The sequence below is a fragment of the Ranitomeya imitator genome, chromosome 10, assembly GCF_032444005.1.
Source record: "Ranitomeya imitator isolate aRanImi1 chromosome 10, aRanImi1.pri, whole genome shotgun sequence".
In the NCBI taxonomy this organism is placed as follows: Eukaryota; Metazoa; Chordata; class Amphibia; order Anura; family Dendrobatidae; genus Ranitomeya; species Ranitomeya imitator.
In genome coordinates, this window is record NC_091291.1 from 122,501,277 (window position 1) to 122,515,155 (window position 13,879).

Genomic DNA, 13,879 nt, shown 5'->3' on the forward strand with positions numbered 1-13,879 from the left:
GCGTTCTCCTCCATATTACAGGACCTTACACCGTCCATCGCCCGCTGACCCCAGAGACACCGCTGCGGACCTGTGTGCTGGGCTCTGTGCCCCCCGTGCAGTGTTCTCCATATTACAGGACCTTACACCATCCGTCACCCGCTGACCCCAGTGACACCGCTGCGGACCTGTGTGCTGGGCTCTGTGCCCCCCGTGCAGCGTTCTCCATATTGCTGGACCTTACACTGTCCGTCGCCCCGCTGACCCCAGTGACACCGCTGCGGACCTGTGTGATGGGCTCTGTGCCCCCCGTGCAGCGTTCTCCATATTACAGGACCTTACACCGTCCATCGCCCCGCTGACCCCAGAGACACCGCTGCGGACCTGTGTGCTGGGCTCTGTGCCCCCCGTGCAGTGTTCTCCATATTACAGGACCTTACACCGTCCTTCGCCCCGCTGACCCCAGTGACACCGCTGCGGACCTGTGTGATGGGCTCTGTGCCCCCCGTGCAGCTGTCTCCTCCATATTACAGGACCTTACACCGTCCATCGCCCGCTGACCCCAGAGACACCGCTGCGGACCTGTGTGCTGGGCTCTGTGCCCCCCGTGCAGTGTTCTCCATATTACAGGACCTTACACCGTCCATCGCCCCGCTGACCCCAGAGACACCGCTGCGGACCTGTGTGCTGGGCTCTGTGCCCCCGTGCAGCGTTCTCCTCCATATTACAGGACCTTACACCGTCCGGCACCCGCTGACCCCAGTGACTCCGCTGCGGACCTGTGTGCTGGGCTCTGTGCCCCCCGTGCAGCGTTCTCCTCCATATTACAGGACCTTACACCGTCCGTCACCCGCTGACCCCAGTGACACCGCTACTGACCTGTGTGATGGGCTCTGTGCCCCCGTGCAGCGTTCTCCATATTACAGGACTTTACACCTTCCGTCACCCGCTGACCCCAGTGACACCGCTGTGGTCCTGTGTGCTGGGCTCTGTGCCCCCCGTGCAGCGTTCTCCATATTACAGGACCTTACACCGTCCATCGCCCGCTGACCCCAGTGACACCGCTGTGGACCTGTGTGCTGGGCTCTGTGCCCCCCGTGCAGTGTTCTCTATATTGCTGGACCTTACACCGTCCATCGCCCGCTGACCCCAGTGACACCGCTGCGGACCTGTGTGCTGGGCTCTGTGCCCCCCGTGCAGCGTTCTCCATATTACAGGACCTTACACCGTCCATCGCCCCGCTGACCCCAGTGACACCGCTGCGGACCTGTGTGATGGGCTCTGTGCCCCCCGTGCAGCGTTCTCCATATTACAGGACCTTACACCGTCCATCGCCCCGCTGACCCCAGTGACACCGCTGTGGACCTGTGTGCTGGGCTCTGTGCCCCCCGTGCAGCGTTCTCCATATTACAGGACCTTACACCGTCCGTCGCCCCGCTGACCCCAGTGACACCGCTGTGGACCTGTGTGCTGGGCACTGTGCCCCCCGTGCAGCGTTCTCCATATTACAGAACCTTACACCGTCCGTCGCCCCGCTGACCCCAGTGACACCGCTGTGGACCTGTGTGCTGGGCTCTGTGCCCCCCGTGCAGCGTTCTCCTCTCTATTGCTGGACCTTACAACTGTCCGTCACCCCGCTGACCCCAGTGACACCACTGCGGACCTGTGTGCTGGGCTCTGTGCCCCCCGTGCAGCGTTCTCCATATTGCTGGACCTTACACTGTCCGTCGCCCCGCTGACCCCAGTGACACCGCTGCGGACCTGTGTGCTGGGCTCTGTGCCCCCCGTGCAGCGTTCTCCTCCATATTGCTGGACCTTACACCGTCCGTCACCCGCTGACCCCAGTGACTCCGCTGCGGACCTGTGTGCTGGGCTCTGTGCCCCCCGTGCAGTGTTCTCCATATTACAGGACCTTACACTGTCCGTCGCCCCGCTGACCCCAGTGACACCGCTGTGGACCTGTGTGATGGGCTCTGTGCCCCCCGTGCAGCGTTCTCCTCCATATTACAGGACCTTACACCGTCCGTCACCCGCTGACTCCAGTGACACCGCTGCGGACCTGTGTGCTGGGCTCTGTGCCCCCCGTGCAGCGTTCTCCATATTGCTGGACCTCACACTGTCCGTCGCCCCGCTGACCCCAGTGACACCGCTGCGGACCTGTGTGCTGGGCTCTGTGCCCCCCGTGCAGCGTTCTCCTCCATATTGCTGGACCTTACACCGTCCGTCACCCGCTGACCCCAGTGACTCCGCTGCGGACCTGTGTGCTGGGCTCTGTGCTCCCCGTGCAGTGTTCTCCATGTTACAGGACCTTACACCGTCCGTTGCCCCGCTGACCCCAGTGACACCGCTGCGGACCTGTGTGATGGGCTCTGTCCCCCCCCGTGCAGCTGTCTCCTCCATATTACAGGACCTTACACCGTCCGTCGCCCGCTGACCCCAGTGACACCGCTGCGGACCTGTGTGATGGGCTCTGTGCCCCCCGTGCAGCTGTCTCCTCCATATTACAGGACCTTACACCGTCCATCTCCCCGCTGACCCCAGTGACACCGCTGTGGACCTGTGTGCTGGGCTCTGTGCCCCCCGTGCAGCGTTCTCCTCCATATTACAGGACCTTACACCGTCCGTCACCCGCTGACCCCAGTGACACCGCTGCGGACCTGTGTGCTGGGCTCTGTGCCCCCCGTGCAGCGTTCTCCTCCATATTACAGGACCTTACACCGTCCGTCGCCCCGCTGACCCCAGTGACACCGCTGCAGACCTGTGTGCTGGGCTCTGTGCCCCCCGTGCAGCGTTCTCCTCCATATTACAGGACCTTACACCGTCCGTCACCCGCTGACCCCAGTGACACCGCTGCGGACCTGTGTGCTGGGCTCTGTGCCCCCCGTGCAGCGTTCTCCTCCATATTACAGGACCTTACACCGTCCGTCGTCCCGCTGACCCCAGTGACACCGCTGCGGACCTGTGTGCTGGGCTCTGTGCCCCCCGTGCAGCGTTCTCCATATTACAGGACCTTACACCGTCCGTCACCCGCTGACCCCAGTGACACCGCTGTGGACCTGTGTGCTGGGCTCTGTGCCCCCCGTGCAGCGTTCTCCTCCATATTACAGGACCTTACACCGTCCGTCACCCGCTGACCCCAGTGACTCCGCTGCGGACCTGTGTGCTGGGCTCTGTGCTCCCCGTGCAGTGTTCTCCATATTACAGGACCTTACACCGTCCGTTGCCCCGCTGACCCCAGTGACACCGCTGTGGACCTGTGTGCTGGGCTCTGTGCCCCCCGTGCAGCGTTCTCCTCCATATTACAGGACCTTACACCGTCCGTCGCCCGCTGACCCCAGTGACACCGCTGCGGACCTGTGTGATGGGCTCTGTGCCCCCCGTGCAGCTGTCTCCTCCATATTACAGGACCTTACACCGTCCATCTCCCCGCTGACCCCAGTGACACCGCTGCGGACCTGTGTGCTGGGCTCTGTGCCCCCCGTGCAGCGTTCTCCTCCATATTACAGGACCTTACACCATCCGTCACCCGCTGACCCCAGTGACACCGCTGCGGACCTGTGTGCTGGGCTCTGTGCCCCCCGTGCAGCTGTCTCCTCCATATTACAGGACCTTACACCGTCCGTCACCCGCTGACCCCAGTGACACCGCTGCGGACCTGTGTGCTGGGCTCTGTGCCCCCCGTGCAGCGTTCTCCATATTGCTGGACCTTACACTGTCCGTCGCCCCGCTGACCCCAGTGACACCGCTGCGGACCTGTGTGCTGGGCTCTGTGCCCCCCGTGCAGCGTTCTCCTCCATATTGCTGGACCTTACACCGTCCGTCACCCGTTGACCCCAGTGACTCCGCTGAGGACCTGTGTGCTGGGCTCTGTGCCCCCCGTGCAGCTGTCTCCTCCATATTACAGGACCTTACACCGTCCATCTCCCCGCTGACCCCAGTGACACCGCTGCAGACCTGTGTGCTGGGCTCTGTGCCCCCCGTGCAGCGTTCTCCTCCATATTACAGGACCTTACACCGTCCGTCACCCGCTGACCCCAGTGACACCGCTGCGGACCTGTGTGCTGGGCTCTGTGCCCCCCGTGCAGCGTTCTCCATATTGCTGGACCTTACACTGTCCGTCGCCCCGCTGACCCCAGTGACACCGCTGCGGACCTGTGTGCTGGGCTCTGTGCTCCCCGTGCAGTGTTCTCCATATTACAGGACCTTACACCGTCCGTTGCCTGCTGACCCCAGTGACACCGCTGTGGTCCTGTGTGCTGGGCTCTGTGCCCCCCGTGCAGCGTTCTCCTCCATATTGCTGGACCTTACAACTGTCCGTCACCCCGCTGACCCCAGTGACACCGCTGTGGACCTGTGTGCTGGGCTCTGTGCTCCCCGTGCAGCTGTCTCCTCCATATTACAGGACCTTACACCGTCCATCTCCCCGCTGACCCCAGTGACACCGCTGCGGACCTGTGTGCTGAGCTCTGTGCCCCCCGTGCAGCGTTCTCCATATTGCTGGACCTTACACTGTCCGTCGCCCCGCTGACCCCAGTGACTCCGCTGCGGACCTGTGTGCTGGGCTCTGTGCCCCCCGTGCAGTGTTCTCTATATTGCTGGACCTTACACCGTCCGTCACCCGCTGACCCCAGTGACTCCGCTGCGGACCTGTTTGATGGGCTCTGTGCCCCCCGTGCAGTGTTCTCTATATTGCTGGACCTTACACCGTCCGTCACCCGCTGACCCCAGTGACTCCGCTGCGGACCTGTGTGATGGGCTCTGTGCCCCCCGTGCAGTGTTCTCTATATTGCTGGACCTTACACTGTCCGTCACCCGCTGACCCCAGTGACTCCGCTGCGGACCTGTGTGCTGGGCTCTGTGCCCCTCGTGCAGTGTTCTCTATATTGCTGGACCTTACACTGTCCGTTGCCCTCTGACCCCAGTGACACCGCTGCGGACCTGTGTGCTGGGCTCTGTGCCCCCCGTGCAGTGTTCTCTATATTGCTGGACCTTACACCGTCCGTCACCCTCTGACCCCAGTGACACCGCTGCGGACCTGTGTGCTGGGCTCTGTGCCCCCCGTGCAGTGTTCTCTATATTGCTGGACCTTACACCGTCCGTCACCCGCTGACCCCAGTGACACCGCTGCGGACCTGTGTGCTGGGCTCTGTGCCCCCCGTGCAGCGTTCTCCATATTGCTGGACCTTACACTGTCCGTCGCCCCGCTGACCCCAGTGACACCGCTGTGGACCTGTGTGCTGGGCTCTGTGCTCCCCGTGCGGCGTTCTCCATATTGCTGGACCTTACACTGTCCGTCGCCCCGCTGACCCCAGTGACACCTCTGCGGACCTGTGTGCTCGGCTCTGTGCCCCCCGTGCGGCGTTCTCTATATTGCTGGACCTTACACCGTTTGTCGCCCCGCTGACCCCAGTCAGAACGCTGCGGACCTGTGTGCTGGGCTCTGTGCCCCCCGTGCATCGTTCTCCATATTGCTGTACCTTACACTGTCCGTCGCCCCGCTGACCCCAGTGACACCGCTGCGGACCTGTGTGCTGGGCTCTGTGCCCCCGTGCTGCGTTCTCCATATTGCTGGACCTTACACTGTCCGTTGCCCCGCTGACCCCAGTGACACCGCTGCGGACCTGTGTGATGGGCTCTATGCCCCCCGTGCAGTGTTCTCCATATTGCTGGACCTTACACTGTCCGTTGCCCCGCTGACCCCAGTGACACCGCTGCGGACCTGTGTGCTGGGCTCTGTGCTCCCCGTGCAGCTGTCTCCTCCATATTACAGGACCTTACACCGTCCATCTCCCCGCTGACCCCAGTGACACCGCTGTGGACCTGTGTGCTGAGCTCTGTGCCCCCCGTGCAGCGTTCTCCATATTGCTGGACCTTACACTGTCCGTCGCCCCGCTGACCCCAGTGACTCCGCTGCGGACCTGTGTGCTGGGCTCTGTGCCCCCCGTGCAGTGTTCTCTATATTGCTGGACCTTACACCGTCCGTCACCCGCTGACCCCAGTGACTCCGCTGCGGACCTGTGTGATGGGCTCTGTGCCCCCCGTGCAGTGTTCTCTATATTGCTGGACCTTACACTGTCCGTCACCCGCTGACCCCAGTGACTCCGCTGCGGACCTGTGTGCTGGGCTCTGTGCCCCTCGTGCAGTGTTCTCTATATTGCTGGACCTTACACCGTCCGTCATCCGCTGACCCCAGTGACACCGCTGCGGACCTGTGTGCTGGGCTCTGTGCCCCCCGTGCAGTGTTCTCTATATTGCTGGACCTTACACCGTCCGTCACCCGCTGACCCCAGTGACACCGCTGCGGACCTGTGTGCTGGGCTCTGTGCCCCCCGTGCAGCGTTCTCCATATTGCTGGACCTTACACTGTCCGTCGCCCCGCTGACCCCAGTGACACCGCTGCGGACCTGTGTGCTGGGCTCTGTGCTCCCCGTGCGGCGTTCTCCATATTGCTGGACCTTACACTGTCCGTCGCCCCGCTGACCCTAGTGACACCGCTGCGGACCTGTGTGCTCGGCTCTGTGCCCCCCGTGCTGCGTTCTCTATATTGCTGGATCTTACACCGTTTGTCGCCCCGCTGACCCCAGTGAGACCGCTGCGGACCTGTGTGCTGGGCTCTGTGCCCCCCGTGCAGCGTTCTCCATATTGCTGTACCTTACACTGTCCGTCGCCCCGCTGACCCCAGTGACACTTCTGCGGACCTGTGTGCTGGGCTCTGTGCCCCCGTGCTGCGTTCTCCATATTGCTGGACCTTACACTGTCCGTTGCCCCGCTGACCACAGTGACACTGCTGCGGACCTGTGTGATGGGCTCTATGCCCCCCGTGCAGTGTTCTCCATATTGCTGGACCTTACACTGTCCGTTGCCCCGCTGACCCCAGTGACACCGCTGCGGACCTGTGTGCTGGGCTCTGTGCCCCCGTGCGGCGTTCTCCATATTGCTGGACCTTACACTGTCCGTTGCCCCGCTGACCCCAGTGACACCGCTGCGGACCTGTGTGCTGGGCTCTGTGCCCCCGTGCGGCATTCTCCATATTGCTGGACCTTACACTGTCCGTTGCCCCGCTGACCCCAGTGACACCGCTGCGGACCTGTGTGCTCGGCTCTGTGCCCCCCGTGCAGTGTTCTCTATATTGCTGGACCTTACACCGTTTGTCGCCCCGCTGACCCCAGTGAGACCGCTGCGGACCTGTGTGCTGGGCTCTGTGCCCCCCGTGCAGCGTTCTCCATATTGCTGGACCTTACACTGTCCGTCGCCCCGCTGACCCCAGTGACTCCGCTGCGGACCTGTGTGCTGGGCTCTGTGCCCCCCGTGCAGCGTTCTCCATATTGCTGGACCTTACACTGTCCGTCGCCCCGCTGACCCCAGTGACTCCGCTGCGGACCTGTTTGATGGGCTCTGTGCCCCCCGTGCAGTGTTCTCTATATTGCTGGACCTTACACCGTCCGTCACCCGCTGACCCCAGTGACTCCGCTGCGGACCTGTGTGATGGGCTCTGTGCCCCCCGTGCAGTGTTCTCTATATTGCTGGACCTTACACTGTCCGTCACCCGCTGACCCCAGTGACTCCGCTGCGGACCTGTGTGCTGGGCTCTGTGCCCCTCGTGCAGTGTTCTCTATATTGCTGGACCTTACACCGTCCGTCACCCGCTGACCCCAGTGACACCGCTGCGGACCTGTGTGCTGGGCTCTGTGCCCCCCGTGCAGTGTTCTCTATATTGCTGGACCTTACACCGTCCGTCGCCCCGCTGACCCCAGTGACACCGCTGCGGACCTGTGTGTTCGGCTCTGTGCTCCCCGTGCGGCGTTTTCCATATTGCTGGACCTTACACTGTCCGTCGCCCCGCTGACCCCAGTGACACCGCTGCGGACCTGTGTGCTCGGCTCTGTGCCCCCCGTGCAGTGTTCTCTATATTGCTGGACCTTACACCGTTTGTCGCCCCGCTGACCCCAGTGAGACCGCTGCGGACCTGTGTGCTGGGCTCTGTGCCCCCCGTGCAGTGTTCTCTATATTGCTGGACCTTACACCGTCCGTCGCCCCGCTGACCCCAGTGACACCGCTGCGGACCTGTGTGCTGGGCTCTGTGCTCCCCGTGCGGCGTTTTCCATATTGCTGGACCTTACACTGTCCGTCGCCCCGCTGACCCCAGTGACACCGCTGCGGACCTGTGTGCTCGGCTCTGTGCCCCCCGTGCAGTGTTCTCTATATTGCTGGACCTTACACCGTTTGTCGCCCCGCTGACCCCAGTGAGACCGCTGCGGACCTGTGTGCTGGGCTCTGTGCCCCCCGTGCAGCGTTCTCCATATTGCTGGACCTTACACTGTCCGTCGCCCCGCTGACCCCAGTGACTCCGCTGCGGACCTGTGTGCTGGACTCTGTGCCTCCCGTGCAGCGTTCTCCTTATTGCTGGACCTTACACTGTCCGTCGCCCCGCTGACCCCAGTGACACCGCTGCGGACCTGTGTGATGGGCGCTCTGTGCCCCCCCGTGCTGCGTTCTCTATATTGCTGTACCTTACATTGTCCGTTGCCCCGCTGACCACAGTGACACTGCTGCGGACCTGTGTGATGGGCTCTATGCCCCCCGTGAAGTGTTCTCCATATTGCTGGACCTTACACTGTCCGTTCCCCCGCTGACCCCAGTGACACCGCTGCGGACCTGTGTGCTGGGCTCTGTGCCCCCGTGCGGCGTTCTCCATATTGCTGGACCTTACACTGTCCGTTGCCCCGCTGACCCCAGTGACACCGCTGCGGACCTGTGTGCTGGGCTCTGTGCCCCCGTGCGGCGTTCTCCATATTGCTGGACCTTACACTGTCCGTTGCCCCGCTGACCCCAGTGACACCGCTGCGGACCTGTGTGCTGGGCTCTGTGCCCCCGTGCGGCGTTCTCCATATTGCTGGACCTTACACTGTCCGTTGCCCCGCTGACCCCAGTGACACCGCTGCGGACCTGTGTGATGGGCTCTGAGCCCCCCGTGCAGTGTTCTCTATATTGCTGGACCTTACACTGTCCGTTGCCCCGCTGACCCCAGTGACACCACTGCGGACCTGTGTGCTGGGCTCTGTGCCCTGTGCACCCGTGCGGCGTTCTCCTCCATATTGTTGGACCTTACACCGTCCGTCGCTCGCTGACCCCATTGACACCGTTGCGGACCTGTGTGCTGGGCTCTGTGCCCCCGTGCGGCGTTCTCCTCCATATTGCCGGACCTTACACCGTCCGTCGCCCCGCTGACCCCAGTGACACCGCTGCAGATCTGTGTGATGGGCTCTGTGCCCCCCATGCAGCTGTCTCCTCCATATTGCTGGACCTTACACCGTCCGTCGCCCCGCTGACCCTAGTGACACTGCTGCGGACCTGTGTGAAGGGCGCTCTGTGCCCCCCGTGCAGTGTTCTCCATATTGCTGGACCTTACACCGTCCGTCGCCCTGCTGACCCCAGTGACACCGCTGTGATCCTGTGTGATGGGCGCTCTGTGCCCCCCTTGCAGTGTTCTGCTCCATATTGCTGGACCTTACACCGTCCGTTGCCCCGCTGACCCCAGTGACACCGCTGCGGACCTGTGTGATGGGCGCTCTGTGCCCCCCGTGCAGCTGTCTCCTCCATATTACAGGACCTTACACTGTCCGTCGCCCAGTTGACCCTAGTGACACCGCTGCGGACCTGTGTGCTGGGCTCTGTGCCCCCGTGCAGCGTTCTCTATATTGCTGGACCTTACACCGCCCGTCGCTCTGCTGACCCCAGTGACACCGCTGCGGACCTGTGTGCTGGGGTCTGTATCTCCGTGCGACGTTCTTCTCCATATTGCTGGACCTTACACCGTCCGTCACCCCGCTGACCTCAGTGACACCGCTGCGGACCTGTGTGATGGGCTCTGTGCTCCTCGTGCAGTGTTCTCTATATTGCTGGACCTTACACCGTCCGTCGCCCGCTGACCCCAGTGACACCGCTGCGGACCTGTGTGATGGGCTCTGTGCCCCCCGTGCAGTGTTCTCCATATTGCTGGATTTTATACCGTCCGTCACCCGCTGACCCCAGTAACTCCGCTGCGGACCTGTGTGATGCGCGGTGATGTCCGGTCCTTCTGTCTCCACAGGGTGAAGTCTGTGACATGATTAATAAGAAATATGACGAGTTCCTCCCCAGCATGCAGAGCGCCGAGGACCTGGTGGCCCAGGTGAGCAGTCTGCACCGGGACGTGGACGTGCTAAAGTCAACTATTGAAAACGAGGTGAGTCCGGAGGAAGAGCCGCCGTCTGTGATGTCCTCGGTGGGGTAGAGGAGTCCCCCGTCTGTGATGTCCCCGGTGGGGTAGAGGAGTCCCCCGTCTGTGATGTCCCCGGTGGGGTAGAGCAGTCCCCCCATCTGTGATGTCCCCGGTGGGGTAGAGCAGTCCCCCGTCTGTGATGTCCCCGGTGGGGTAGAGGAGTCCCCCCGTCTGCGATGTCCCCGGTGTGTTAGAGGAGTCCCCCGTCTGTGATGTCCCCGGTGGGGTAGAGGAGTCCCCCCGTCTGTGATGTCCCCGGTGGGGTAGAGGAGTCCCCCCGTCTGTGATGTCCCCGGTGGGGTAGAGGAGTCCCCCCGTCTGTGATGTCCCCGGTGGGGTAGAGGAGTCCCCCCGTCTGTGATGTCCCCGGTGGGGTAGAGGAGTCCCCCCGTCTGTGATGTCCCCGGTGGGGTAGAGGAGTCCCCCCGTCTGTGATGTCCCCGGTGGGGTAGAGGAGTCCCCCCGTCTGTGATGTCCCCGGTGGGGTAGAGGAGTCCCCCCGTCTGTGATGTCCCCGGTGGGGTAGAGGAGTCCCCCCGTCTGTGATGTCCCCGGTGGGGTAGAGGAGTCCCCCCGTCTGTGATGTCCCCGGTGGGGTAGAGGAGTCCCCCCGTCTGTGATGTCCCCGGTGGGGTAGAGGAGTCCCCCCGTCTGTGATGTCCCCGGTGGGGTAGAGGAGTCCCCCCGTCTGTGATGTCCCCGGTGGGGTAAAGGAGTCCCCCCGTCTGTGATGTCCCCGGTGGGGTAGAGGAGTCCCCCCGTCTGTGATGTCCCCGGTGGGGTAGAGGAGTCCCCCCCGTCTGTGATGTCCCCGGTGGGGTAGAGGAGTCCCCCCGTCTGTGATGTCCCCGGTGGGGTAGAGGAGTCCCCCCGTCTGTGATGTCCCCGGTGGGGTAGAGGAGTCCCCCCGTCTGTGATGTCCCCGGTGGGGTAGAGGAGTCCCCCCGTCTGTGATGTCCCCGGTGGGGTAGAGGAGTCCCCCCGTCTGTGATGTCCCCGGTGGGGTAGAGGAGTCCCCCCGTCTGTGATGTCCCCGGTGGGGTAGAGGAGTCCCCCCGTCTGTGATGTCCCCGGTGGGGTAGAGGAGTCCCCCCGTCTGTGATGTCCCCGGTGGGGTAGAGGAGTCCCCCCGTCTGTGATGTCCCCGGTGGGGTAGAGGAGTCCCCCCGTCTGTGATGTCCCCGGTGGGGTAGAGGAGTCCCCCCGTCTGTGATGTCCCCGGTGGGGTAGAGGAGTCCCCCCGTCTGTGATGTCCCCGGTGGGGTAGAGGAGTCCCCCCGTCTGTGATGTCCCCGGTGGGGTAGAGGAGTCCCCCCGTCTGTGATGTCCCCGGTGGGGTAGAGGAGTCCCCCCGTCTGTGATGTCCCCGGTGGGGTAGAGGAGTCCCCCCGTCTGTGATGTCCCCGGTGGGGTAGAGGAGTCCCCCCGTCTGTGATGTCCCCGGTGGGGTAGAGGAGTCCCCCCGTCTGTGATGTCCCCGGTGGGGTAGAGGAGTCCCCCCGTCTGTGATGTCCCCGGTGGGGTAGAGGAGTCCCCCCGTCTGTGATGTCCCCGGTGGGGTAGAGGAGTCCCCCCGTCTGTGATGTCCCCGGTGGGGTAGAGGAGTCCCCCCGTCTGTGATGTCCCCGGTGGGGTAGAGGAGTCCCCCCGTCTGTGATGTCCCCGGTGGGGTAGAGGAGTCCCCCCGTCTGTGATGTCCCCGGTGGGGTAGAGGAGTCCCCCCGTCTGTGATGTCCCCGGTGGGGTAGAGGAGTCGCCCCGTCTGTGATGTCCCCGGTGGGGTAGAGGAGTCCCCCCGTCTGTGATGTCCCCGGTGGGGTAGAGGAGTCCCCCCGTCTGTGATGTCCCCGGTGGGGTAGAGGAGTCCCCCCGTCTGTGATGTCCCCGGTGGGGTAGAGGAGTCCCCCCGTCTGCGATGTCCCCGGTGGGGTAGAGGAGTCCCCCCGTCTGCGATGTCCCCGGTGGGGTAGAGGAGTCCCCCCGTCTGCGATGTCCCCGGTGGGGTAGAGGAGTTCCCCCGTCTGCGATGTCCCCGGTGGGGTAGAGGAGTTCCCCCGTCTGCGATGTCCCCGGTGGGGTAGAGGAGTCCCCCCGTCTGCGATGTCCCCGGTGGGGTAGAGGAGTCCCCCCGTCTGCGATGTCCCCGGTGGGGTAGAGGAGTCCCCCCGTCTGCGATGTCCCCGGTGGGGTAGAGGAGTCCCCCCGTCTGCGATGTCCCCGGTGGGGTAGAGGAGTCCCCCCGTCTGTGATGTCCCCGGTGGGGTAGAGGAGTCCCCCCGTCTGTGATGTCCCCGGTGGGGTAGAGGAGTCCCCCGGTCTGTGATGTCCCCGGTGGGGTAGAGGAGTCCCCCGTCTGTGATGTCCCCGGTGGGGTAGAGGAGTTCCCCCGTCTGTGATGTCCCCGGTGGGGTAGAGGATTCCCCCCGTCTGTGATGCCCCCGGTGGGGTAGAGGAGTTCCCCCGTCTGCGATGTCCCCGGTGGGGTAGAGGAGTTCCCCCGTCTGCGATGTCCCCGGTGGGGTAGAGGAGTCCCCCGTCTGCGATGTCCCCGGTGGGGTAGAGGAGTCCCCCCGTCTGCGATGTCCCCGGTGGGGTAGAGGAGTCCCCCCGTCTGTGATGTCCCCGGTGGGGTAGAGGAGTCCCCCCGTCTGTGATGTCCCCGGTGGGGTAGAGGAGTCCCCCCGTCTGTGATGTCCCCGGTGGGGTAGAGGAGTCCCCCCGTCTGTGATGTCCCCGGTGGGGTAGAGGAGTCCCCCGGTCTGTGATGTCCCCGGTGGGGTAGAGGAGTCCCCCGTCTGTGATGTCCCCGGTGGGGTAGAGGAGTTCCCCCGTCTGTGATGTCCCCGGTGGGGTAGAGGATTCCCCCCGTCTGTGATGCCCCCGGTGGGGTAGAGGAGTCCCCCCGTCTGTGATGTCCCCGGTGGGGTAGAGGATTTCCCCCGTCTGTGATGTCCCCGGTGGGGTAGAGGAGTCCCCCCGTCTGAGATGTCTGGGAACCCTATTGATCCTAAAAATAAATGGGCACAATGCCCTTATGGTTCTTCCCGCTCTGCACGGGACTGTCCCACGGCTCTGTGTGAATAAGGCCGAGCTGCACCTCTGTGTCTCACAAGTTGTCCTCCCATCAATTATAAAATACCCCCATTACCCCATCTTGACATAATATAGCATGTATCTAAGGGGTAATTAGCTTTAGTCAGATCAGTCCTCATACTTTGCCCTGACGAGGGGCAGTACTCTGAAACAGTGTCTGCAAACTGAGATTCTGGTTTGGCTATTATGTTAAGTCATGTGACAAGGCTCGTTAAAGGGTCAATGTTGACTGTTAGGATTGCTACTTCCAATAGGTGGCACTGGAGTTCTCGTCCTCTTCCTCTCTGAAGAGACAATTTGCATACATACCTGTCTGTCCCACGTCTGGTGCAGGTGTATGGAGCGAGCTCAGGAGCTGAGCCTGCACCATACCCAGCCTGCTCCTGCCTCTAACCAATCAATGACAGCAGCAGTTCAATGGCGCATGCATCGACTCTTGTTATCCAGTGGGTTGTGAAGCCCCCATGGTGGCCATCTTGGTACACCCGCGGGAGGGCGTCATTTTGGTTGCATGCTGCAGAAGGTAAGTATGGGTTATTTATTGTA

General features: G+C 63.2%; 1 protein-coding gene across 1 annotated transcript in view; it reads left to right on the top strand.

The window, feature by feature from the left end:
• The window catches only part of ZW10 (zw10 kinetochore protein), a 54,175-nt gene that overhangs the window by 25,264 nt on the left and 15,032 nt on the right, over window positions 1–13,879 (top strand). The window contains exon 2 of the mRNA XM_069741950.1: window positions 10,070–10,204. Coding sequence (XP_069598051.1) covers window positions 10,070–10,204 — 135 coding nt within the window. The remainder of the gene's footprint in view (window positions 1–10,069; window positions 10,205–13,879) is intronic.